Source organism: Leptosomus discolor, chromosome 4, assembly GCF_034619465.1.
Source record: "Leptosomus discolor isolate bLepDis1 chromosome 4, bLepDis1.hap2, whole genome shotgun sequence".
NCBI classification, from domain to species: domain Eukaryota; kingdom Metazoa; phylum Chordata; class Aves; order Leptosomiformes; family Leptosomidae; genus Leptosomus; species Leptosomus discolor.
The window spans coordinates 11,914,386-11,941,606 of NC_141394.1; the positions used below are offsets into that span (position 1 = coordinate 11,914,386).

General features: G+C 40.9%; 1 protein-coding gene across 2 annotated transcripts in view; it reads left to right on the plus strand.

The window, feature by feature from the left end:
* Positions 1 to 2,143: 2,143 nt before the first annotated feature.
* Positions 2,144 to 27,221, plus strand: part of LOC104354133 (methylenetetrahydrofolate dehydrogenase (NADP+ dependent) 2 like) — a 78,341-nt gene continuing 53,263 nt past the window's right edge. For both annotated transcript variants that reach the window (XM_086464162.1, XM_086464163.1), the window contains exons 1-6: positions 2,144 to 2,286; positions 9,844 to 10,028; positions 11,322 to 11,444; positions 14,935 to 15,087; positions 15,888 to 15,995; positions 21,517 to 21,609. In XM_086464162.1, coding sequence (XP_086320288.1) covers positions 2,144 to 2,286; positions 9,844 to 10,028; positions 11,322 to 11,444; positions 14,935 to 15,087; positions 15,888 to 15,995; positions 21,517 to 21,609 — 805 coding nt within the window. The remainder of the gene's footprint in view (positions 2,287 to 9,843; positions 10,029 to 11,321; positions 11,445 to 14,934; positions 15,088 to 15,887; positions 15,996 to 21,516; positions 21,610 to 27,221) is intronic.

The window sequence follows — 27,221 nt, forward strand, 5'->3', positions numbered from 1 at the left end:
TCAAATGTGGTGGTGTTTTGCTTGTTTTTAAAGTTGTGATATTTAAGTTCCAAACTTGAATGGGATCTAAAAACCTAAGCAGTTAACTCAGGTCAAGAAAAAAGGTTTCATCCTCATATTAATGAAAACCCGTTTTTAGTGGGGGTTAGTATGAATGGCAGGAATCCAGGTGGTACAAAAGGTGAGCTTGCCTAAAAGATAATGGGTAATTTTTTGTTGTTGTTTTCAGCATCACCGACTGTAAGAATACACTTGCTTACATTTGTCAAAGATTTTGTAGCTGATCTGCTTTTGAAGCAAAAGCAGTTCTTCAGTCACAATTTGCACAGAAAACTTTATCACAACCATTTATAATACAACTGCTTTTTTCTAGTGTGCTAATTTGGTAGAAAAAAATCTGTGGTGGACGTTCCATTTGTGGAAAATTTTAACAACAGCAACTCAAAGTTTTGTAGTCAAGTACACAAACCTTGCATAAAAAAAATAAAGTGGACAACCTTTTTCATCCTAGACAAAAAGAAACTTTTCACAGAATTGTCTTCTCTGTAATACAAATTTTTAAGACTACTGTTTTTTTTTCTTTTTCTGATCATGTTTTCTGTCACTCTCTTCAGCTTTTCTTTAATAACTTGCCTATTCTTTGTAAAATACATATACCTCCTTCAAGTAACCCACTCCCTTTTTCAGGATTACTCGCAATTCTTTCTCCCACCACCACATAAAGTGCCAGTCTACCCATATTCGAACATCTCTGTTTTTATGGAACCATTGATACCACAGTCCTAAAAAAATAGCATTCAAAAACCAGCTACATTTTATATAAATGAGCTTAAATATTCAATGTACATTCATAATCTTCAGTTCTTTAGAAGCTGGATAGGATAGGTGAGCATTTGAAGATCTTTGTTCTATCTTAAAGATCTACTATTTGTTCAAGACTGTAAGTTTTCACAGGACTTCCTATATCCTCACGTGTTCATCTTTCTCCAAACAGCATAGTAACAAGAAATAATCGTAAGAGTAGGGGACTGCATATATAACTGTGAATGAATCTTGGGTAAGTGTCCTTTTTTTAAAAAAAGCTTTATAATTAATGCAGTACATACATGCTAGATGATGTGTAAAGTTAGGTGTAGCTACCATGTATAAAATAAGATGGCAATCTAAAGGGGAAGATTTACAGAAGATCTACAAGACTGGAAGAGAGTAAGATTCTAGGAAGACAAGTCAAGAAAAAGTAGTATGTACACTGTCTGTGGAAGCAGCTGAGCCATGTTCCTTATGCCAACGCCTATCTGATCAAAAAATCTGCCAGTACGATAGCAGAAACTGCAGCCTCCGTAATCTGTTGCATCTTTTCAAAGCTTTTGCCAGCTTCATAAAGGAATTTTTGAACTGTCAGTAGGCTCAGTATTGCAGGTAAGGTTTCCATCATTATTTTGGCATGCCTTGTACATGCTATTTCAGATCTCGGTTTGTTTTCTTCTTTCCCTCTGCAGTGGAACTTTTCCCACACTTTTTAGTGAAAAGTCTGCCGTCAAACACGAGACAAAGCGGCAAGATGTGAGTTGCAGGAAAGCTCATGGGAAAACACGAGGTGCAGCTGCGAACTGCGAAGGGCATCGAGGCTTGTCTGCACAGCTCTGACTCGCTGCCGCCTTTGCCCATACCACACTGTGGCGGGAAGGCAAGCTCACGCGAATCGAAGGACGCAAACGAAGCCCCCCCCCCCCCCTTCGCGCCAACCCCTGCAGAGGTTCCTGCCGCAATCCCCCGCGGCGCTGCAGGGCGGCACGGCCTGGGGGGGCGGGCAGGGGCTGCGCCGCTCGCCGCTCGCCCTCTCCGCGCACAAACCCGCGCGGTCTGCCAGCCCTGGGCGCCGTCTGCCAGCCCCGGGCCCTCACACGGCTAGTGGCCTGCCCACAGATGCGCGTTCCCTAGAGGCGCCGCCGCCGCCCTTTCAATTTTGGCGGGCTGTGTATCGCCTCGTCCCTCAGGCCCGCTATTGCTGTCACAGCGACCGGCAGCTCCGCCCGGCCCTCAGCAACGCGCCCCGCCCCGCCGCGGCCCCAAGCCCGCTATTTGCCCTGGCCCCTCCTTTCGTCGCTTGGTTGCGGAGGCGCTTCCGTCCGTGGGGACCGACATGGCGGCGGCGACCGCCTTCTCCTCTTCTTCCTCCTCCGTGCTGCGCCCGGGCTTGGCGCCGCTGAGGAGATGGCGAGCCCTCTCACGCCCGGCGCCCCGGGCCGCCTGCAGCACCAGCAGCTCCCCTCGCAGCGCCGCCAGGTACGCCGCACGGCTCGAGGCATCTTCATCTTCATCCTCACTCCCTTACTCCTCCTCCTCCTCCTCTTCCCGGGGCGGTGGGCAGCGTTGTGGGGAATGGCGAGGTCGGGCGGGCGCCGCGCGCGCTGCCGCCGCCGAGTGGGCGCCAAACGCCTGAGGGGAGTTAGGGGGGTGGGAGGTGGCGGCAGAGCCCGCTCCCTCGCCGGCTGCGTGCGGGGTGGGTGCCCCCGGGCCCCGGCTGAACGGCGGTTCTCCCCGGGAAAACGAGGCTCCGCGGGGTCGGTGCGAGCGGACAGAGGTACCGGGAGGGAGGGCGGGGGGGCAGCGGCATGGGCGTTGTTGATCCGGTGGGGGATTTGAAGGGCGCAGTGGAGCGGGGGAGGCCCTGTGGTGTGGCCTTGCTGCCGCCTCCCCGAGGGAAGGCTGTCTGTGAAGCGTTTGTTTGCGGCCGGTACCTTAAAGAGCCTCTCGGTTGATTTACACAGAATTACTACATATATTAATTTTTTGGCATCTCTGGTTATTTTTGCTGGTGGTTTGTAGGCGAGTATTTTTATCTTAGCTGAAGAATATTGCTGTCTGTACGAAGGGACGTGTGATGGTGACAGCCCTGTGGCGTCTGCCTCACTGTCCTCAGCAAGGCAGGTGGTGTGGTACAGTGGTGCTCCTTTGTTCTTGAAAAAATAACTAAATTTAAAAAAACCCCTAATTTTAAAATAAAAGTAAATTAGAATAGTAATACTTAACCCCATATGGTCACACTGCATCTCATGTAGCACTGCAGCAGGCCTGGGCCTGCCGATGTTTGCTGGGAGCCTAGATCCCTCGGGCGAGCAGGATGCACGCTGCCACAGCAGGGACCGGCGTCCTGACACAGGTACCCGGCATGTTTCACTTAAGGTGCTGGCTGGCCTGATCCTTTCCTGTCGGTGTGGCAGCATGGCAGTGACCAGCACTTGCCTGGGTGTGGATGGGAGGGTTGCAGCTGAGCTGTTGCCTGTCAGCCGTTTCGTTTGTGCTAGAGTTGTGGTAAACACTGACCTGAAAGTTTACTCTGCTCAGGGGATCACAGGTAGCCTGCACTGAAAGCATGTCTTTGTTTTGTGTTTTCAAACATGAAAAGGTTAGGAAGCCATACTGTGGCAACTGAAATAAGCATCTGACCTCCTGGATGTTCTGTATGTCCTGTACAACAGAGGATTTGACCCTGCTGGTTTTGGCACAAACAGCTGTATTTCTGGAACAGCGCATGCCTGCTGCTGTTCGTTGGTGCTAGTAACTGTTTTTCCAGTTCTGTGAAAAGTAGATGCTCCTGTGATAATGATTTTTACAGAGGTTTTCATGTGGTATGTATGGGACTGAGAAGATCCCGTTTGTGATGCCCCGTAAGATTTTGGGCTTTTTGACCTAAACTGGCAGCTGACATCTTTGTTTCTGTAATGTCCTGCAAGTCACTGGATGCACTAACAGGAAAGATTCAGTAGGTGAATTGTTCTGTTGTAAACTCACACAGGGTTCAGAATAAGAGCATCCATGAGGGTAGCATGATAGTGGGACAGGATGGCGTAGTAACACATATTAAATCTGTCATTACACCTGGTCAGGTTGTTCACGTGGATAAAATTTAAAATAATAATTCACTTCTTAATTTCAGTATCTTGAATAGCTTGCTGCAGTGTGACCTTTCTGTACAGCTGATGCTTTACTTTTTTGCATAGTTCTGTATAATATTTCCGTTGAAGGACTTAAACTATCTGGATTCTAAAGGTAGGAAGCATCAACATATTATAGTATTTGCTATATTTATGTTTGACAGTTGTGAAAAACTTCCTTATATGAGGAAGTTGTATATGCAGTCTTTTTAACAAGTGAATAAAAGACTTTGAAGAGCATTATAGTGCAACGCAGGTATTGGAAGTTTCTCCTTAGCTATATACTTAAAGCTTGCTTTTTTTTTTTTTCCTTCTGTGAGAGTTAGTATTATAACTGGGTGGTTTTGCTGAGACAGGGTTACAAAGGTCCAAACAACAGATGTGATGGTATCTACTGAGTTGTAGTGAAGTATTCTTGGTATTTATTTCCCATATGAAAGTTGGCGTTGATGCATAGAAGACAAATGACATTTAAATTCAGGAAGTTACGAGTGTTGTCAAGGTGACCTTTGTTTTACTTAAACTGGTTGCTCAGGAGGTTGCTAGAATTGAAGTTGCTGGATTTCAGTATATTTTGTGCAGCAGGGGTGTGTGTGTGTGTGCTGCTGCTTCATCTCTCCCTGATAAACTCTCAGCACCTTATTTACTGCACCTGGAGAAATGCTCAAAGCTTTAATGGCTGTTGAGTAAATCCAGAGGCTTTAAAAATGTGTATGGATAGATAGTGACTGTGTAGCAGAAAGTAGATTCTTGGTGAAATATACTTCATAAGAAATCAACTGTGTTACATAAAAGGTGATGTTAGTGCAACTATTTTCTTACTTTTGGGAAGGTAGTTTTTGGAGTCATGAAGGACAGAACAATCGTGGAAGGAGGAGAACTAGAAACTTCTCTGTTTGGAATGCTAAATGACAATGCATTGCTGCCTGATTTGTTTTGGTTTAAGTATTTAGAAACTGGAATGGTTTCTGCTTTTTAGGTACTGGTATTTAAACACGTTTCTTTCAGTAACTTCATAGGTAATAGGGAGAAGATGGTGGTCGTGTTTTGGGTGCAGTTAAAATGTGTAGAGTTGTTTTTTTTCCCAGAAGCGCTGGCAGCAACTGTCTGTTTCCAAATATCATCTTATTTAATCAAGAGTTATTTTCAAGAAATGGATGAACTATGTTATGGGTGGGATGATGCTCCTGGCAGTTTGTTCATACTTCGAGGAGTATTTTTTCTTATATCTTAAAGACTAGCAGAGGAAAGAAGTTTCAGAACTCACCACTGTGCATTTTTTATGCCAGCTGTTAGGGTAGTATTTCAAAATCCTTAGTGTTCTACCGTCCATGTGTCTGTAAAGTTTAAACAAGTGTCTCCAAAAAAAATATGCTGTCTGCTGTCTTTTAGATGTGTTCCCCATGGGTTGAATTGTTAAACATTTCTCATGGTTCAGTATGCTGATAAACAGGCAAATGCATCTTATTAATACCACAACACATGAATCATACATCATTTTACTCCGTTTGCGTAGTTTGTTATAATAGATACAGAATGCAAACCTGGTCTTAGACCATCTCAGGAAGCAGTATTTGGTTTTTTTCCCCCCGAAAGTTGTTCTAGGTGTGGCTTTGTTCATCCCCCAGAATATGGTACAGAAAGAAACCCTGACTGATCAGACTTGCAGCACTTTGAAAACCAGTCCGATTTTAACAGAAACCCAGAATGCTTTATTGTTTTTGAAAATTACTTTGAACTACTTTCATCATGGAAAACTGACTCAACACATACTAAACGTCGGTGTTAAACACGTTTGTGTACAGATACACATTAAACCTTCAAGCGTATGTATTTGCAGAGAGTGTTGAAATGCTTTAGTTCTGGATGTTCAGGGTAGTCAGGCAAAGAAAAAGATTACTGCTGAAGGGTGTGAAGCTTTTATTCTCTTAATACCGAACCAGCCTTTTTTTTTTTTTCTTGGGAGTGAAAACCATGCTTCTGTTACACAATAGGTAATTCATGTTTCCACGATGTACTGGATTTGTGCCCTTGTCTTAAAATTCTAGATGAAATTGTAAACCCACTAGAACTAATGATCAAGAGAAATGATAAATACTGCTGTCTTCCTAGAAAATGGACGTACTTTGCTTATTTTATGTGTTGAGCAAGGTTCAAGCAACAAAAGTTGAAGTAGCCAAACACAAGGTGTAAGAATAAAGTAATTAATTACGGAGATTTAATTAAATTTATTAAAATCTCTCATAGGAAGAACGGTATGTTGTCTTGCTGTGATGATGAGCAGCTGAGATAAATGGTCATCAAGACTGAAGTAATTCCCTTTAGGACATTTCTAGATTGTCTTCACTTGTACCACCTGTTGAAGTTTCAATTTGTGTTACTGAAATGCATATGGTTAAGTGGGAACACTAAGTGTTTGTGGTAATATTTTAAAATAATAGTATTTTAAGTAATGTATTGTTTGTTTTCCCCTCGGTTTTGGCCTTGGACTTGTAAAAATTCAGGTGCTGGCCAATTTGGGGCAAAACTGTTTGCTATATATGAAGGTGATGTGAGTTTCCTAATCTATGTGAAAACTTCTGTTAGGAAACATGTAAGAAATTATGACCTTTCCAACCTAAGTAGTGGTTCTTGCAGTAGCGATATATACAGCTTGGTTACAGCGATGGCACTTTTCAACGCAGAGTTAACCTAGCAGGTGCGCGGAGTGCTTTTCATAGCTTGGACTCAGGACAGCTGGGACACTTGGTTTCTGAACCATTACAAAAATTGTTAGCTGTGTTCCAAAAGAGATTTGCATTAGTGGCATTGTGCTGATGTTGGTAAACTAGGTGTGGTTGAGCCTGAGCAGCTCAAGACAGATGTGTGTGATCATCAGCTACAAGCAGGTGATGGGGGAAGCTTTCTGGCCTTAAACAAATAATTAAACTGGGGGGGGGGGGGGGGGGGGGGCGGGGGTGTGGCGTGAGTCAGGTTATTGGCCGCTCTTTCCTTCTTTAAAAGAGGGAACAGTGCAAACAGTGCACCTGTAACTTGACAGGCCTTTTATCTGTACCTCTGTAAGATATAAAGCTGACCTTTCACGACTCCATTTTGTGACTGTTGGGTAATTTCAATTGCTCTATGGTTCGTGGTCAGTCTCCAAAGCAAAGGCCGAAAGTTTTATCTTAAGATTTCTTTTCCCTGTGATTTGTCTTCATTGAGATTCTCCTTGAGACCTGGAGTCGCTTTGGTAAACAATTGCCATAAATGTACATGCTGTTAATGATCTCTCTTCCCAGCACCTTTAAGTTACAAGTATGAAAAATAGGGCTACTCTGTGCATCGATACCTTGACTTCTCAAAGTATCTATTTAGCTGTTGGGATGCCAGAAGAGGGTAGCACTTTTAAAGCAGGGCCATCCCATAACTTCTTGCTAAGGTATAATTGTACTCATTTTCTTTTGTGTACGTGAACTAACCTGGAATCGTTTTGATCTTCTATACCTGGGCGGCCCCAGAGTATTAATTTTTCAGAGTAGTCTTAACTTGAAATGTTTCTGTTTTCAGGCAAGTTTTTGTCTTTTACAATTGACTTTGCTGAGGCTTGTTGAACTTAACTGGTGCCTTCAGAAAGATCCAGGGGTTGAAGAGCCTTTGTGCAGCACCTCCTGGCTGAGATGTATTACATGCTTTTTGTCTTACCTTGTAGCATACGTGTGTGTATGTGTGTGTGAGTTTTTTTTTTCTTCTGTATTTCTGTGAGTGTATGTGGTTTTGTCTTTTTAGCACTGGTTTTCTCTTCATTGCTTTGTTTTTGATCCTTGGATCACAGAGAAGGCAGAACGTGATGAGGTGAGAATGGTCATATTTAAGTGAGGACACATCTTGAAAACTTAATGAGTCTGTGACTAGGTTTTAAGGAAGAGGCATGCATTTAAAATCGTTCGTTTAAAGATCAGGAAAACTTAGCCTTTGGCAATGCATTTAGAGTAAAAATAGAAATACAGTACACGTTCATATGGATGGAAAATATTTTTTGGCACCAAAATATTGTTAAGTCATTGTATTCTTAAGTGCATATGGCAGTGCTACACAGGTGAGCATTAATTACTTATTTGGCATAATGAGCACATGGAGATAAGTGCCTTGTGCCAAAGGCTTGTATAGGTAAAACATAAATCATGAAGGTGAGAGAGAGAATCTGTGAAAATAATTATGTGCAGAGCAGGCCATACAGGAAAGGAATAAACCCACATCTGTTGGCTTAATTTTTCTTTATATACTTTGTTAAACAGTTCAGAAACTTGTGCTTGGAAGTAGCTAAGGCTGATGTAAAATTGAAAGAAACAGAGTATAAATGTTTTTTGTGTGCTAACTGTATTTCTAAGACTTTGCTTTCCTGAAAAACAGTCGGATAAATAGTTCTCAGAAGATTGTGTTTGTTTTTCTTTCTTTTTTTTTTTTTTTTTTTTTAATACTAGGCACTGTGGGTTTTTTTTTCTCTCTCTTTTTGTTTGTTTGTTTTTAAAATAATGACAGCTTGTTGGTGTCATTAGAACTCATCTGGAGTCCTTGCTAAACTGTCAGTGTAAGTGGTAGTTGTGTTGAATTAATTTATTCAATTCAAAGCAAGGGTTGCAATCTGTATGTGTATATACATGTCAAGCTCTTCATCTCAAAGGAGGAAGTGAAGGATGTTTGCAGAGAGGAAAGCCTCTCAGGCTTTCTGGTAAGAAAGATCCAGTAATCAGCTGACGGTCTTTGGTTGGGAGCTGATGAACCATCAGCGTTAGTGCTGCACAGTTGTGCTCACTAGGAGAGCAGTGAACTTGTCCACTGTACCATGTTAGGATTCTTGGAGTTTCTTTGGGAAGATGAGAGGGTCAATTAGTGAAGGAAGCAGTGTAGATAAAAGCTTGAACTGTGGTGGAATGTGTCCCATGGACACGTACGAGGTGAGGAGCACCTATGCTTGCTCACAGCGAGCAGATGGGCAGGAATTCGGAGAAGACTCCAGAGACTAGGAGAAGAATCAAGGTAAGATAAAGCTGACACTTGGAAGACCTGAATGAAATAGTGCTTGAGGAGCTACTGTTCCGTCAAGAGCTCCGTCAAGATGCACTTGGTCTTTGAGCAGTTAGCTGGTGAGGGGAGCATGGGAGGTTGATAAAAGACATGGAGAGCTTTCCCAAAGGGTAAGTCTTACTGTTACTGTCACCAAAGTGGCATTCAAGGGTGAGGATAGGGCTTGTGAGGTTAAGAAAGGAATTTGGCTTCATTCCATTCTGTGGTGCCTCTGTAGCACCATTAAGGTTTACCTCGTACACCATTTGAAATAAACTTTGGTTTAAGATACATTTTGGAGGTTGTCACATGACTGCTTACAAGCTGTTCATTTATTTGAAGGGGTTCAGCAGTAGTAGAAGTTAGAGGGTTGGATACTATTATTTCCGATACCCAAAAATACATTTTTCTGGATCTTGCTCTTTGCTGTGCAGCAGAGTCCTCATAGAACCGTTCTTCAGTAACCTGAAGTGTAGACTAGCTTTCTTCATGTATCAGACAGATGTAGGGCTTAAGTTTAGGTGATTTCTTTGTATAATACCATAGATAGCCTGTGATTTTGGGTGGTCTTGTGGTTGTCCTATGTCTACATGTGTTGGGAAGGAGGGATGTGGCAGGTGAGCTCTTCTTCCCTGCGCACTGATGGCACGTTCCTGCTCTTCAAATAAGGCAGTGGGGAAACACTTCTCTCCCCCAGTGGATTTGTAGTGCGTTAGTGTTTTGCAAATAATATTTTAAATACTAGCAAATCAACTAATCAAAGCATTTATGAGTGTTTAACGTGGTAGATCACACACTTGGAAGTGTCTTGTTTGTGAAATTTTAGACCTAAATATTGTATATCTTTTTGTCTTTATAGTGATGAAGCAACCATTATCTCAGGGACAAAGCTTGCTAAACAAGTTTTGAAAGAAGTTCAAAGGGATGTAGAGTCGTGGATATCCTTTGGAAACAAGAGACCTCATCTCACTGTCATATTAGTAGGAGACAATCCAGCTAGTCATATCTATGTCAGACACAAGATAAAAGCAGCTGCAGCTGTAGGTATGTGTTATGTAATATAAAAGATGCTTTGGTAAGAACAAGATACTGTTACTTAAAAATAAAAAATAAAAAAAGCAGTGGGGAACCTGCTTTGTATCTTAATTTACTTTTACCCTGTTTTCTTCCTTATCTTCTCTGGTGAACCTAAAGAAAAGAAGTTGCATTGACATGTGAAGAACGTAGTTTTAATGACACATGAATGGTAGCCGTAAGTTGAATTCTGCATCTTGAAGTGTTGTTAGGAAAACAGATTGCACCCTTACCGTTAGAAACTGGAGACTAAAGGAGAGCACTGGAGAAGGTTTTTGACAGTCAAATGTCTTAACTGTCTTTGAGAGGCTTGGTGAATAAAGATAGTCAGAGAAAAATTATGTCAGATTTTAGTAATTTCTGTAAGACACTGATTATTTTTGAATGTGAAATATTTGCTTAAGAGCTTGCTTCCTCAGTACTTGTTAGGTTGCTTCTTTTATATGTGGGTTTTTCAACCCACCTCCAACTGTGGTGGCAAACCCTACTACCCCAGAATTGATGGGAACAGTGATTAAGTACCCCATTTCACAGGAAGATACTGAGAAGAGCCTTTGTCTTCATAAAGTCAGTCTTCATGTGCATCTGCTGTATCTCACGGAATATCTGTCCTGTTGAATGCTTTACATCCCCAGTAGAGCCAGGCAAGCCAATCCAAAACCAAGGCTTCACAGCTCTGAGGTTGAAGGGCAAAATTTCAGACATAATGAAATCAAACAGTAAAGCGAAGTGCCTGGTTGCCCGGGATAAAGCCCAGTCACTACAACATCTCATCTCCAGATGAAAGAGTACCATAGTCTAAATAGGGAACTTCAGTTGTTGCTATCAGTGAAGCTGCCATCTTGTGAAGTAACTTGAAAATTTTTCTTTTCTAATAATGCATTTTGTCCCACAGAAGTAGCAAAGCTATCAGATAAAATACCAGTAATGCTAGCGTAGCTTTATCTGTTCAGTTCTGATTGTCGTTCTCAAGAGCACATTTGGAGAAAAGTTACATGCTTTATTTTCCAACTGTTTCTAAACTGTTGTTTAATTTTGGAGATACTGTGTCCAGCTATAGATTTATGGTTTTTTCTGTACGTTTTGTTATATGATTGTAGTTGATATCTAGAAATACAGCATTAAAGACCAGACAGCAAAAGCAGAATTTTTTAGCAAGTCCTCCATTAAGCATCAGACAGATTCTTAGACAAAATGACTAAGCTGTCCATAGATAAATTTCCTGATACTAATATGTGTCTTCTGTTTTTTGGTTTTTATCAGGCATTTCTAGTGAGATCATACTGAGGCCTAAAGACATTTCTCAGGAAGAACTCTTAGATACGATGGTAAAACTCAACAAGGATCAAACAGTTAGTGGTTTATTAGTTCAGCTGCCTCTCCCAGGTAGGTGACATTTGTCCCTCTCTTCGTGTACAGTCAATGTAAGAGGAAAGAGTTTGACAGTTTGGGGTTCAGGTGTGTCTTAGTGACGTAAGAATCTCTTGAAAGAGGACATGCATAATGAAGGACTAGTTGAGGTGTTACATTTTTTTTGTTGTATACTAGCCTGCAGTTCGTTTTAAACAAAAAGGCGAATGAAATTGTGAGAATCATTTCACAATGGCTTTGTCAACCGTGCCTCTTCTGAAGTTGTCAGAATGTTATTTCAAGAAATTTCCCTCCACACACACTTTATCCAGTTTATTTCTTTTTTTGTTTGTTTGTTTTTTAACGTGTTGCACTGTTTTGCCTTGAACTCCAAGACCTTTGCTGTATTTTCATTCTCTGTATCACGCCAAGTTAGCTATCTAGCGGTCTTTCTCACAGTGATTCCAGGTTTTGCCTTAAACATTTCTTTGTGTCTTCTATGCTGTCCCTAATGTTCCAGGTGAGCTTTGTGATAAGATCCTAAGAGCCTCCACTATATTCCTGCTTTTTATTCCCCTTCTCCTAATTTGTAGTAAAATCTCACTGAAATACCACCTGGCAGTAGCTAGCAAAACGGTATTTTGGCAGTGATAAAACTCGCAGTTTTCATGTAAATCTACTAAGTCAACTTCGTTAAACCACTGTGCATCCTGATGGAGAGGTAACTAAATGACTAGAGTCATTGCAATAAGTTGACTGGTGTGTTAGGTTTCTTCTGGCTCTGTGTTTCCAAATGTTGTCTTTTGTCATACGTTTATACAGTGTGCTCTGAAGGGTAGAAGCATCTTTTCGGCATGTATGAGAATGTTTTCTAGCGCTAGCTGGGACTCCAGGGGTTACTGTTTATAAGTATAGCTGATGATGGTTAAGCTGAAGCTTTGTTTCTAGGTAAGCTCTTCGTTTCCACTCTTATTTTTAGTCTTGGTCTTTACTTTCAGACAGTTCTCGCTGCCTTTATTTCTTATCTATGAAACAACAAAAATCGGATCAGGTGCTGAGCGTTATAGAGGAAGAGACGCTTTGTTTGCATATGTAATAAACATCAGCATTCGTGATGAGGAAGTTTTGTGCTTCGTGTTACGCGAAAGCTAACTGAAATTGGCCACTTGTTGAAATAAGTTGGCCACAAGGTGGGAGTATAACCCAAGTAAGGAGACTGAAATCTTGTACACCGAGTAAGGAACGCTGAGAGCTCATGGAATGTGGTCAGTTTACTTTGAACAAACACCTCTCCCAGTAAGAACAGTAGGAGAAACAGGTGATGTAGCAAATTTTCGTTTCAGTAGTAAGAATTCATGTGAAAGATGGAGCACTGGCAGCCTAGGGATGGAAATCTTTCTGTCTGAAGCCATGTAGCAAAGGAAACTGACTCATCCACTGGACTCCCAGTCCACTGTTGTGTTGTGTTCCCCCAAAACGGGAGGTGTCGTGTGTCACTTGTCTTACTTGTGTGGGTGCTTGGTAAAATTGTTGGGTACGAGTTGCAGAAATGCACTTTTTTAATGTGGAGGATATCAGGCCATTACAGTCTGCTCTGGAGCTGTCTGCTGCCTTCATTGATCCATAATTCAACAACAGACATAAGTCTTGAAACTTAGTGAATTTACACCTCTTCAACATCTGAGGGAAAAAAAAAAAAAACAAAACAACAACTGCAGATGATTATAGTTGTGTCAGTTCAAATGTCTGATGTTAGAGCACTTAAATGTTTAAGCCCTAAAGTAATTGGTTGAAGATTCCTTTTAAGAGCTACAGTATGCCTGTCATGGGAACTACATGAAGACTAATTAGCGTTCCTCTAACCTATAAAACTTGCTAGGTTGAAGCCTGGCTGTTGCCTGCCTTAGTAAAAACCTTAGAGTAATTTAATCAATAGCAGATCTTTTTCAATATTGCATTGTCTGTGTAGTGAAGTTAAATATCTAAGTTACCATGAACGGAAAATGTTCGGGAAGTTCTTTCCATAATAGATGTCAGCTATAACTCTGGTTACTGAATTATTTCTTTTCCTCCAGAGGAACGGAGGAAAACAGAAGGGCAGAAAGCTAAGTTAGCTCATTTTCCAAAATTCTTTTTTTATTTACATGAAGAATGATTTCTTTCCCTTTTACATGAACATATCTGCATCTGTCTATTTCTGGGAAGCTACTATGAAATTCAAACATCCTATATATGTCTATAAAATATTTTTCTGGGAATGTCTGAATTTCATTATCAATACTTGTTTCCCTTTATTTGGCTTTTTTAAACATCCCATTACGCTCCCTGAATTGGACATTGGGATATATCGCCTCACAGCCACAGAGTTCTGTTTGGGATCTAGCCTGGAATGGGCGTTGTGTCGTTATGTAAAAGATGCAAAAAAAATAGTCATTCTGAGATGTAAGTAAAGCTGAAAGTGTAATCCTGGAAGCGGTTTGTGATGTTACTAAACAGTGAAGCAATAGACTAAAATGTCCCTGCTCACTGCAGGGGGGGATTGGACTAGACAACCTTTAAAGGTCCCTTCCAACTCAAACTATTCTGTCATTCTAAAACTGTGACTGACGTATTGCTGGTAAATACATTTGTTAAAGTTTGGTTTCTGGCTCAGTATGGGGATGTTTTGTAGAGCTGTTCCTCTATAATCTCTTCACGTATGCACGCTTTATACTTGGGTGTGTAGCTTTGCAGAGGTAGGACTGGCTAACGCATGGGTTTTTTCATCATCAGTGCCAATGTTTATGCAGTAAAAGCATTAAGCAGTTGCAGACCTGTCCCCTACAAATACTGCATATGAGAAATGTTCATTGCAAATAAATATGAGAAATTGTGTGTGGGTATCGTCTTTTAAGCCATACTTAGTGTTTTGAGCTCATCAATATCAAACAGTTTAATACGTTCTCACAGTTTTCCAGTGAAGTAGGGTATATTTTGATCCTACTAGTTAGCAAATTACTGAAAACAGTTGTGTTGTTATAAAAAGAAAAGTGAAAGCTAGACCTGCAAAGCTATTTCAGCCTGAGGTTTCGGTACATTTGTTGAAAACTTAGGTCAAATGTCCTTTGTGATCTTAGAGACAAGTAACATGCACAATAACTTTTCTCCTATGATTTTTTTTTTTTTCGAGCCACTTGATAATCAGCGCTTCCAGAATGCAGAAGTGACTCTGAAGTGTCTTACTTAAACCTTTGTTTTTGGGGTTACTAAGTCATTGTTCTCAGCTGAGTATCAGCCTTTCCTATTGTGACTGAATCTGTTGTATTGTTAGTATCATAAACAGAATCATTTAATTTTCAGTAGATAACTTTAAAAGGTGAAGTTGTAACTGCTGCCGTTAGAGAGGGAGTGTAGTTCATTCATAATGAATAATAATGATTACTCTAGCTAGAAGGAACTTGTGTGTTTCTCTGTGAAATGATTCAGATAGTATTGATGACACCTGGCAAGTGAAAGAACTGTAATTTGAAAGCAATGCATTTCCTAGATCACATAGATGAACGAACAGTTTGTAACGCTATCGCACCTGAAAAGGATGTGGATGGGTTTCATATTATGAATATTGGACGTCTGTGTCTTGATCAGCCCTCAATAATACCTGCCACTGCTGCTGCCGTGTGGGAAATTATAAAACGGACAGGTAAGACACTGAACTGTAGCAAAACTTTTTATCTTGGAAGATGAATGAGGGGTAAAGTCAGGTGTGAGTTAAAAGGTGTAGGTTATCTAAATGTATTGGGCTGATTGAAGAACAAACATTTAGAGGATTAATCTAAATAATAAGGAGGTGCCAAATAGATGAGATCTTTTGCCAGAAGCACAACTATTAATTAAGTGTAGACGGTAGTCAGCGTGGAATACTTGGTGAAACACTTCAGTAACTTATTTTCTGCACTTTAGAATGTTGCAAGGAACTTTCTATGATATTGTTGACCTCCTGATTATTTATCAAATAAAAGATTTGAATGCTTAAGTTCTTCTGGGGAATGGGAAAGAAAGAACAATAAAAATGGGGACATTTAATCCAGAACTAGAAGGGGAAAAGAATACACATATATTCAATAGTTGTCATTTTATAAGTATAATATACATGTTCCTATTGGTAGACGTAAGAGCTTCCATTTCCCTTTGTGGTCAGAGAAGAGAAATTAAGTCCCTCCAAAGGGTGATTCAGATAACCTGCATGAGTTGCCAGTTCTGTTTCTCCAATGTGGAAGCTGAAAGTTGTTTTGTGGATTCAGCCCTCAGATTCAGCCTTGTGGATTTTCAAGTCATGTTGATGTCAGAAGTCCACAACAGCAAATAATTATATCTTGGGGACTGAGAAGAAGGGTTTAGGTATAAAAATACCAGAATATAATTTTTTGATAGTTTTCTTTTTTCTTTTTTTGTTTGGTTTGGTTTGGTTTTTTTTGTGGTTTTGTTTTGTTTTCCTGTAAGGAATACAAACATTTGGGAAAAATGTTGTTGTAGCTGGAAGATCTAAGAATGTTGGAATGCCTATTTCCATGCTTTTACATAGTGACGGAGAGCATGAAAGGCCTGGAGGTAAGTCTATCAATGTTGTTTTAATGTTTCCATTTGTGAAATCATTAAAGTAAAGCTGACCAGAGGATTCAGTTAAGAAAAGAAAGCTTTTGTCTCTTGTACAGTATTTGCAACCAGAGCAAGGAAATAAGTTTGCCAATATATTTCCTGATGTATTCTCAGGAGAGCAGTTTCCATTTGAAACAGCTGCTGTTTAAACATGATTAGCACTGAACGTTGAGAATAATACCTGGCGATGTGGTCTTAAAGAGTCACAGAGGTTCATGTGATGTTTCTGTGAAGTAGTATAGCTATATGCCTTATCCTCATGCCTACCTAATACTTATTTCAAGTTTTTCATGCGCACGCACACACACACGTATATAGAAAAATATATGACGTGATTCCTGTGTTGTGCTGTGTTAGTTAGGTGGTGTTTATGAAAATAGCCAGGTGACCAACGAAATAACTTTCCAGTGTGAGCTCTGTGGTATTACACGTTGGCCTGGGGGATTTTTCTGCAGTGCAGTTTATATCCCCCTGGAAATTGGGGGTTGTAAGGGAAATATTTTTAAGTAATTCTAATTACAGAAGCATGCATGTGCTGCTATAATTCTGCTGTAGAAAGAAAAACAAATATAATTTAAAATTTTGATGTTAGAAACTGCCAAGGTGATGTGCGCAAATGAGGTAAACGTGAATGTTTAATCCCAGGCATATTTAATAGGAGTGGAGTGAAATCTGTTATTAATATAATAAAGCACGAAAAGCTTCTTACTAATCATAGAGTTGTTTTTTCCATTCAGCTTCTGTGGGAAAGTTGCTATTTGAAACTTCTCTCACTGTTTGAATTGTAATTACCATCAGTGCATACTCCTGATCTCATCCCCATTCCCATGAAAATTAGTAGCATTTTTGCCATTTGCTGCAAATGGTGGGTTTTATGTATTACTGGCCATGCAGTTCGGTGTTTGAAATAGGCTTCATGCACCACAGAGTTATGTTGCAAACTACTTGCATATTTCTCAGTTGGAAATGAGGAAACTTAGGATTCTTTTGGCAACATGTTAAAAAACCCACAGCAGTTGCATGGATGCTTTTTAGCTGTAACTAAGTATTGTTTCATAGCTTTCAGTTTTTGAGTTAGTGGGATTTGTGGCTCAGTTTTGCTCACTCGTGTCCTGGGTTTGTAGTTCTTACTTGACTGCCTGGTAGTACAACTTGTTTGTTGGCCTGTGAATGAATTTTGTTGTGCTTCACGGTCATCTGTTCTGATTCCTGCCATGTTACACATTACTTCAGTGGCAGCTCTATTTACTGGCGTTGTTGTTGGTGCTGTGTGTGTCAAGGGACAAAAAAAGTTTGGATATTCCTTTACTGACGATGACACTGAAATTAGATGTAGAAAGAGTTTACTCGTTGAAGTTATCTTTGCTTATTCGGAAGAAACGGATTTATTTTTAAGGTAGTTTTTCTTGTTTTCCGTCCCACCAAGTGGTAGTATAGAGTATAAAGCAGCTGGCAGTGAGAAAACAAAGGAACAGTTGTACTTCTTCCACAGTAAATTAGCATTAAGTATGTATTTGCCGTGTATGTGGTGATAAATGCTTTTGTAGCTGACCTAGTCTAGCATAGTTTTCGTTCCTGACTCACAGGTTGGGCTGTCCTTGAAGGTCTGGTTGGTCTTCTGCAGTTAGCTTTCTTCTCTGCTTCTGCTTTCGGCATCCAGAGCCCAGCCTGGATGGCGTGTGGAAGGGAAGGCAGACTAGGTGGTGGTTTCAGCTTTACCTCAATGTCTATCAGAATTTCTGGATGCATCGTGACAGAGAAGGAACTGCAGGCAGTTGAGATAAAGCAGAGATAGACAGTGAAAGAGAATGCATAAAGCTGAAGTATATTGAGATAAAGGAGGTGGAGCTAAAGGAAAGACTGGAAATGTGAACATAATAAAAAAAATAGCTTAAACAGAATAATCCTTTCCACAGGTTTTCTTAGTGGCTAATAGCAGGGCAAAATTTGTGATTATGATCAGACGTCTGTTAGGATACAAGGTGAGGTAGCTTTAGCAAGTGTATGAAGTTCCTAGATGAAGTATGTTTTGGAGCTGAAAATTCCATGTCGGAGTTGCTGACTTTATTTTTACCAAACTAAGGCAGGCTGCTTCTTAAGCACATGTTTAGAACAATTTTAACGTGCTAATACAAATGAAGTGGAAACTTTTTTTATTCTTTTTATTTATTTATTTATTTTATTGAGAGGGATGGGGACCAGGCAAGACGTACAGTTAAGTGCTGAAAGAGAACTTTCTCGGGTTATCAGTCAGGATAGGTTTTATCAGCATTTGGGCTGATGCAATTAAATAATTTTTATTGAGAAGTGATGCAAGGTATGTGTGTGATACTTTTTTCTTCATTTTTGTTGTAGGTTTTAGTTGGTTTTTTTACAGTTTATGAACAGAACAGGTCTATCTTAATCTGTGATGTTTTGTATGTAGAAAGCATGATGTCCTGCAGGTGGCAATATCTGATCAGATGGGAAAACTGAACCCTTACAAGGTAAATTGTGTTTTGTGTAGGCAGGTTCAGAGACTGTCTCTTTTATAAGCTAGTGAATTGACTCGACAGTATCACGCAGAAACTGAATTGCTAAATATACTTCTCTTTCAGCAGAAGTAGCAGTGTTACAATAGTTGTTTATTTTCTGGTTTGGTATAATTGCAAATAAATGGAAAAACCTGCCCTTTCTGAGGTGGCTGTAAGCTTCTGAACTGCTGTTCTGAAGGTGGGGGCGTGCTTTTTTTGTCCTTTTTTTTTTTTCTTCTCCTTTCTTTTTTTGGTATTGAGAGCAATTACTTGGTTTCGGGAGCTGACTACAGACGCATTTCCTCACTAAAATCTTGATGAGAATATAGCACTGATTTTATTTCTCAGAAGGTGTGAGTATTTGCAGCTTTGGATTTTATGCACTGGTTTTTCTCAGTGACTCTGCGGAGTACAGGATAAGAGGTCAAAAGAATCTCATTATGTATGTATTTTTGGAAGTAACAATTTGATTTTGGGCAAGACATCCTCCTTTTTCTGTTTAAAATAGTTATCAGAAAACTCCTCTATTTTATTCAAGCCTTTCTTTCCGAAGTTGGGTGGTAAGTCTATTTGCCTTTCATGTGTGAAGGATGGCCCTTCAGAGAGTCGCTAAATTTTAGTGTGATTGATGGAGCATTAACCAAGAAAAGGGAAGTGTGTCACATCAAAGAATAGGCATGGTTCTTCTACAGGCAGCAAAGTGATGTGCTGTTAGTATGTTTGGAGAATGAAGTCTCCAAAGCAGGAAAACTCCGACCATCTATACAGCCTGCATGCTGCTCACTTCAAAGAGCACGTGTGTGGCCTACGTAGAACCAGTCAGCAGCTAGAGACATGCTGCTTTAGATTAGCAAAATGAGGAGTATCAATGAGTAATACTTCAGTCCTGCTCCAATTGTTTTGTCTGCATGAGTTGTTATTTCATGATCCCAAAGGTATTCAAGGAAAAAAGCCAAGGGAATCTCGACATGCAAGTTTTATGTACTGGCTGGGATGTTACTGTCACAAGAAGAGTTACTGTGGAGATATTTTAAAGACAATTAGTTGTCTAAGCTCTTGATGCACTTAAATTCATGGGAAGACATAGAAAGTTGGTGAGAGACTTCTAACTTCCAGCAATTCCCCTTGTTTTATGGAATTGCTTATGCACATCTGTACCCTTCTGTTCTCATAATCTGAAAATGTCGTGATCTGCTTGTCTTTGAGGAGACGATAGTGCACTATAGAGACTGAAGGAGAAGAGGGATCAAAGATGAGGGGAAAGAGCAGAGAAGTCAGAGCACAGACAGGTTGAAGATGAGATGGTTGAGGAAGAGAGTTAATGAGATGAGAGGCACAGATTAGATCAGTCAGACACATTCCAGAGGAAGCAGATGTGGTGGTAACGTCTGAGATAGCAAAAACTTCTAGTTTAATGGTTAATAATGTGGCTTAGGAGTCTATGATGAGTGGAAGGTGGAGATTGGGGGGTTGTAACACCTGAACACTGTGCAGTGCAAATAGTCGACAGGGAAAGCATTGGGAAGAGTCTCCTTTGATCGCGGTTATCTTTGTTTTCTTGGGCAGGCCTTGAGGGATCACCACGCTTACTGTTGGATGCAGTGTGAGACTTCAGTCCCTATCCCCATGACAATTTGTTTTGTGTGTAGTGGTCTCTTCTCAGTATCTCCATCAAACCACACAAGGTTTTTCATGTCTTACTGGGAGGGTTTATTTGTAGCCTCTTGCCAAGAAATGTGGATACATGCAGGAGCAAGCCCCAGATCTTTTTGAGTTTTGAGCCCAAAAGGATGTGTGCTTCTGTTTGTGGTGACTTCAAACACTTCCTACTCTGGTGTGATGTAAGGGTTCACCTGTTTTTCTTTTACCAGGAGATAAGAGATACTAAGGTACCTGCAAAAATCTGAGCACCTTTTTTGTCCAGTTTTTGGCATTCCTGTCGTTGAGCTTGAGCTACATAAAATGATGAATTGGAATGCTTTGAGTATGTGGAAAAACATGTGCATTGAATGTATGGATTTCTTAAGTGGTTAAACCTTCTCAGATCCAGCCAATTGGAATTTTGTAGATACTGATGCTACTGTTGATTATGTTCTGCCTGTATGTTCAGGAATGCCTCTCTCTGATGAAATCTGGTAGCGTTGCAGTTGAGAGGGATTTTGCTGTCTGAGCTTTGTATGCAGTTATTGGTCAGCAGGGTTTCTAAGCAAAGACCCTCTGCGTAGGGGTGTCCCTGTCGTCATAGCTGCTAGACTCATCCCTACTCAGTCAGGCTCTACAAAGAGAAGATCCTCAGTTGTCATCCCCTGTTGTTGACCAGATTATCAGCCATGTTAATTCTTGAGAGAGGGAGTATCAGTAAGAAATAGTGCCACTTCACTAAACTGAATTTTTCCTTGAGGGTTCAAAATTTGGCAAAAATACAGGCCAAAAACTAAACTTTGACTCAAGGAAAACACTGTTATGAAGTTAGGTGACAGGTACAGGGAAGACTGTGGTGGTCTTCCCTCTAGGGAGCTTCAGAACAGATGAAAGACGAACATGGATGAGGACAGAGATCCGGACGTGGTGATCTTGTCCTTGAAGCTTTAGTTTGTGACAAACAGCTGAGTCTTGTGGCACACTATACAAATTGTGCTTAATAAGGTAGACACTGGATTCTGCGCTGGATTTTCTCTGTGTAGTTCCACTACACGTGATGAAGCTAATGAAGGAATAAGTTCGTCCATGGTGTATAAATGAATTCATCCTGTGAGAATTTTTTTTTCCTACATGTGAACAGCAAGTGTTGTGAACGTTCTGCCTATGCTGACATCAGTGATGCATCCCAAGACAAATCTGATGATCATCTCTTCTGTTGTTAATGTACCAAAGTCAGTCATTTGCACCTGAAAGTAAATGCTGTACAGGCATTTTATATGTGAATATGATCAATTAATTTATAATCTCTTTCATTTCAGGTGATGCTACAGTGACCATTACTCACAGACACACACCAAAAGAGCAGCTCAAGATCCACACACAACTCGCTGACATTGTAATAGTAGCTGCAGGTAATGCTAGTTGTTAATACTCCAGGCATAACGTTTAAAACCTAAAAAGTAGACTTGGGTGTCTGTTTTGGTGGCACTACTAGCTGTTTCACCAAATAATTGGTGCTCGTGCTTGCTGAGGGTGTTGCAGTAAGTAGGATTTCTTGTTGTGAGAAGAGCAAGTGATTTGGCTCTTTGTTCTTGCCCTTCACATTTGCAGACTCATAAACTGTTTCTCGTCACATGTGACACCTTTCCCTTAGGGAGACTTGAGGGTGAACTCAAGATTGGGAGCCAGTCAGTGCATAGTTTATACAGGTATAATTATGTAAATTAAAACATTCTCTGTGCAGTGCAAAAATCATGAGTCATATAAATTTTGACAGGAGAGTTTCTTTAAATCAGCTGGAGGCTGCATTCATAAAACAATGGTATCATTCCCTTACTGTTAGAATTAAGGGCAACCTTGCCAAATTAACTGGTAGTTTTGGTAACGTATGTTATTAATGGCTGAATTTTTATTTGATTTTTTTCTTTTATGATTATCATGTAAAGAGGGAGACAAGGAGAATCGCCTAGAGGAAGGGGTCTGAAAGATCAGTGTCTATGTTCTAAAAGCAGCATAGAGTGAAATACTTGCAGTTTGACTAGTCTAGAACAAAGAAACAAGCAGAACTCTGAGCTTCTGAGCAACTTTGGGGTTTTGTTTACAGCAATTATAAATAGAAATATAAACTAACTTAAAAACCCAAAACCAAACAATTCAACTTAGTAAAAACCTTAGTAAAATTCTGTGTCCCATTACAGCTGAGGATATCCTCCTTTTGTTGTGCCTTTCCTCTTTTCTCCCTTCCTCCCTCTTCATCATCCTCAAGACCAGAGTCTTGCCTACTTATTTTCTAGACGAAGACAGATAGGTACCTGTCTGAAGTTCCTGACTTCCTCTTGGGTGAGATGCCCTTTGCTTCAGCGCTGAACTGCACTATCTCTTTCCTATGCCAGGTCAGGAGCAAGAAACAGCTCAGGTGTCCCACATGTGATTGCTCTGCTGTGGGCCTGACCAGAATTCACGCAGTGTGAAGGAAAGATGATAATGTCTGTGCTAACTGGGCGTAAACTAGTCACTTTTGATCTAAATTCATGGCTTCCAGTGTAATCATTGCTTCTGATTTTTATGCTGAATGTAGTATGTCATCAGTTAGGCTTGTAGTTAAACAGTTCAGTAGCAGTTCACCCACGTTTGTTTTTCACATTATTTTCCCCGTGTCGTGTGTACTGGGAGCACGATACAACACTCATGACGCGATATGAGATATACTTGGAATGATGAAAAAACCTAAGGCTAGATTGTGCAAACAGTGTGCAGCCCTGCCCCAGTGGGTGCTCTGGGGAAGATTACACTTTAGAAAAGTGGAATCCCTCTAAGGTTCCTCCTTTTACTTGAGAAGTGTGCACGTTGTACCTTTGGGATCATGCATTCCCAGAATGTGTGACCTGTTCGGTGAGCGTTGCAAAAAAGGTAACTTCTACCCTTCCAGGTAGAAACAGCTGCTGTCATAGGTCACTCTGCAGGATGTGCAAATGGAAAACAGCTTTTTGCTTGTGTCTGCATATAAGACCAAGATTCCTATTCTCATTTTCCTCTTCCTGTGTAATATTTTTAGAAGAACCATCCACATTCTGGCTCCCCATTTAGTGACTTGTTGCAGTAGGTCTGTTCATTCTGAAGTGACACTCTCTCTGTTCGGAGCTTTCTCTTCACTTGCATTCATGGCTTTCATAATGTTCAAATCAGGTGCTTCTGTTTTGACTCTTGAGTTTAAGAATACCCATCTTCATATGTTGTCTCTCATTCGCCCCCAAACTTGGGACCCCGGTTTTCCTACCTACTTTGATTGTAGCTGTCCCTGCAGTTTATTTCTTCCCTCGTTCCCTCCCAGCTACTTGCATCAGAAGTTCCAACAATGCTGCTCTTGTCCAGCCTACCACTTCCTAAAATCCATGTCTCTGCTTCTGGATGGAGCTTTCTAAACTCTTTCAATACCACACAGCTTTTGCAGTTCTAGCCAAAGTATAATGTTTCCTCGTAAGCACACCGGGCACTTTGCATCCCGCTGCAGCCTTTCGTATCCTGGCCTGCTAGCCCTGCCTGTACAGGCATCCCATGGAGTCTGTTCTTTTTTGCCCGAACCCGTAGTAGAAAAGTGCAGCTTTACCTGTGGTGCTCGTAGTCTCACGGTACTTCCAGGGCGGTGATGGAGGCAGCAGGCAGTCTTTGACTAGTCAACCTGCTGCTTCTGCTGTCTTGGCTTTCCAGTCTGCCTTGAAAGAGAAGACTCATCTGCCTGCTAGGTTTGGAGAGGGGGTAAAGAGGAGAAGGAACGGGGGTGCCCAATGCCAGATGAAATTCTTCTGGGGCTACTTGTTCTGTCCCTCAGGACATAATCTGTTGTCCTTTTGTATAGGAATTGCTGATATTATTCAGATAGTGGCTGGTTAGCTTCGTCAGGAGTTGGCTAATTTATGGTCCTTGTACCTAATCTGGGATTAGGTGGGGCTTTGTTTCTCTTTTGTTTAAAACGTGATTCATCATTTTCTACAAAATTCACCAAGGAAAGATTTTCCCACATTCTTCAGTTACTGCATTTTAGGAATCTGCTCTAACACTTATCTCTTCCTACTTGGTATGTAAAGTAGGCTTAAGTAAATAGATCTGCTCATTTGGTTTGGGGGTTAGTTTATTTGTTGCTATTAAGTATTTGGCCTATTATCAAACCATTTTACAAAGGGTGTAACTGTGCAGCTTCCGTTAATATGGTTCCATCCCTATCACACACAGATCACTTACCCCATAAGGCTGAGGCATTATCCAATTACCAGCGAGCTTGAAACTGATTGCATAAGAGTGTGATGAAGTACACGCAGCCAGATGTTATCAAATGGCATAGGAAAGAATTTGAGGTCTTGGCTTGCTCAACACTAGAAGCAGAGTTTCAAGCTTGTGTCCTATGGGGGAGTGAGAAATGGAGAGCTAGGAAAGTTCTTGGCTTTCCTGTATCTAAATGAAAAGCTGGCTGCGATCCAGCACTTTAAATGAAGCCAAAGCCCTCGTATACCAGCGCTTACCTCCAGTAGAGTACAATCTCAAACCGTACAGGTTTGCTTTCTTTTCCCTTTTTTCTACTCTCCACCTGTGAGAAAGCTGCTTTGGTGGGGAGAGGGGAGCTTAGACTTCCCCTTTGGAGATATTCTTACTAGTATGAACATTCCTCACAGAACATAGAACTGACAGAATTTCTCAAGAAAGTGAATTGTAATTTTGAAGCTGGAGTTTCCTGACACTCAAAGTTGGAGGTTGCATGGTAGGAAAGAAATGTAGGAAGTCGTTTAAAGTGAATGCAGAGAAAAGATTGCTGCTGTTCTAATTAAGGTGTGATAGGCTAACGTGGATGATGTGTAAGGACTTCGTATTCTCAGCTCTTGGACAGCATGCAGTGACTTTGGTCTCACGTTCCGGGAGATGCTTCATTTGTTGTGACTGTCCAGGCATAAACTTTCAGATACCTGGTCATGCATGATGCTGCTGTTTGTAAAGCAGTGCTAGCATGCTTGTTTGAAGATAGCCTTTCTTGTAATTAAAATTGCTGTCTGCAGAGAGGGATCCTACTGAACTCCTGTCCTTGAAAGGGAGGTCTTTTCTGTGCATCAAGTGGAGCTGTTGGCATGCCAGAGAAGCCTTACCTCTAGCTTCAGCACGTTGTAGAAGCTAGATTAGATCGATCTCCTCAAAGTAAATGTGCGGTGCTGCCTGCAGTTTGAAATCCCGTGTGGCAGTGATCTTTACAAGTGGAAGACATTTGCTGTCCACGCCTACTGCCTTAGAAAATGGTGTTTTGCCACTTCCTTTGGTAGGACGCAGGTCAGATTTTGTGTGTAATTTGGGTGTCATTTCTGTACTTAAGTTGTTTCAATACCTAAATAACTGTTTTGGTGTCTGTTGCTATGTATATAGGTAGCTCAGCTGTGCAGAATGGAAACATATAGCCATTGGCTCAGCTTTTTCTCTGGAACTTGAAGTGGCCTTTTAGGTTTTCTGGCTCCTGACTGTTGAACATCTTTGTGATGAATGCCAAGATGCTGGAGTTTCTTAATAGCAAAAAAATTGTACCCCAGGACACCACGCAGATGTAGTCCACCGAGAGATGATGGTGTGTAGTGCTGAGGCAAGGGCCTCTATGGTCAAGCGGGGAAGGTAGCCCAGTTTGCCATGAGTAGCAGGACATGGTGTTTTGTAGAAGCTCCCCCATGAGAGATCGGTGTCTTGCGCTGGGGTTGCCAGTGTCGTTAAAATTGCTTATTAGTTGAGTGTTTCTTGAACCAAACCCAATCCCATTGCATAACTTCTGCTTTGGGTTGGTTTTTTTCTTTTTTGTAGTAGTAGTAGAAACTTCACATAGAAAAGCCTCAGTTATCCCAGATTCAGTCTCAGGCTGCCTTCCTCCACCCTTGAACAAATTTTGGTAAATGTGTTTGCTAAGTGTCAATTGCTTCGTCTCGAAGGAGTGCAAGAGGCAGAGCAGTGTCTTCTGCACATAAGTAACATTTGAATGTAGGAGGTCTTTCCGTTTCCCCTTTACTGCATCTATGTGGAAATGGTAGAAGAGCAAGGCAAGAATGGTCTTTTGAAAGCCCATCTAGTCCATACTAGTGCAGCAAAATGATCTCTTTTACATTCTAGTTCAGTCTGCTTTTTCGGATCATTGGTGATAGAGACCTCTTTATTTGCTCCTCAGCCTACTTGCTTCAACGTTCCTCTGCTCTTGTGGTTAAAAAGTTCTGAACAGCGCAGAAAGGGAAACACTTAAGTCTGTTAATTTGTGTCACATTGATCATGGATATGGAAAAAAATCATAGTTCCTCTTCTTGTGGCAAAAGTATTTAATGTCCTTGAAGGCTGTCATGAGATCTAAAAGGTATTTAATTCTTTGCACGGTTTCCTTATAATCCTCTTTGTTCTCGGTGTTTCATAGAGATGTGGATGGACAGATAGGAGAAGTCTAGCACCCACAGAGAGAATATAGTATCCCAGCTGATGTCATATGTTGAACAGATTAGGACTTCTGTGTGTGTCTTGCGGTAGCGTGACTGTGTCTGTGTTCAGTTGATCTAATCCCAAATTCTTTTTTTGGGAAAAAAGAAACAAAACAAAACTGCCTAACCAGTGTTTTGCTGTCTTGCCTTTGTGAGGGGTAATTATTTGTATGTAAATGTGGTGTCTTTCCTTTCTCCCTGTTGACTGTCAAATGATTTTTGATGCTTTGCTCCTTTTTTTCCCAGTGGCACTTGAAATCTTAGCTGATCTGTTTAAAGTTCTTTCCAGCTTTGTGTGATCTGCACCTACTAAATAAAAAGTGCCTCTACTAAATAAAAAGCGTTCTCTACCATCGTGCCAGTGACATCATAAATGAACATCTGGCCTCTCTGGTCCTCCCTCCACACACGCTTTCCTTTCCGTAAAGTACCATTGGAGGTTCTTTTCCAGGTATAATTACCCAATGGGTTTTCCATCCAGTACGTTTTTCTTGCTCACTTATGAGAAGATCAGGGGGAGAAAGTTTGACTTGAAAGGCAGT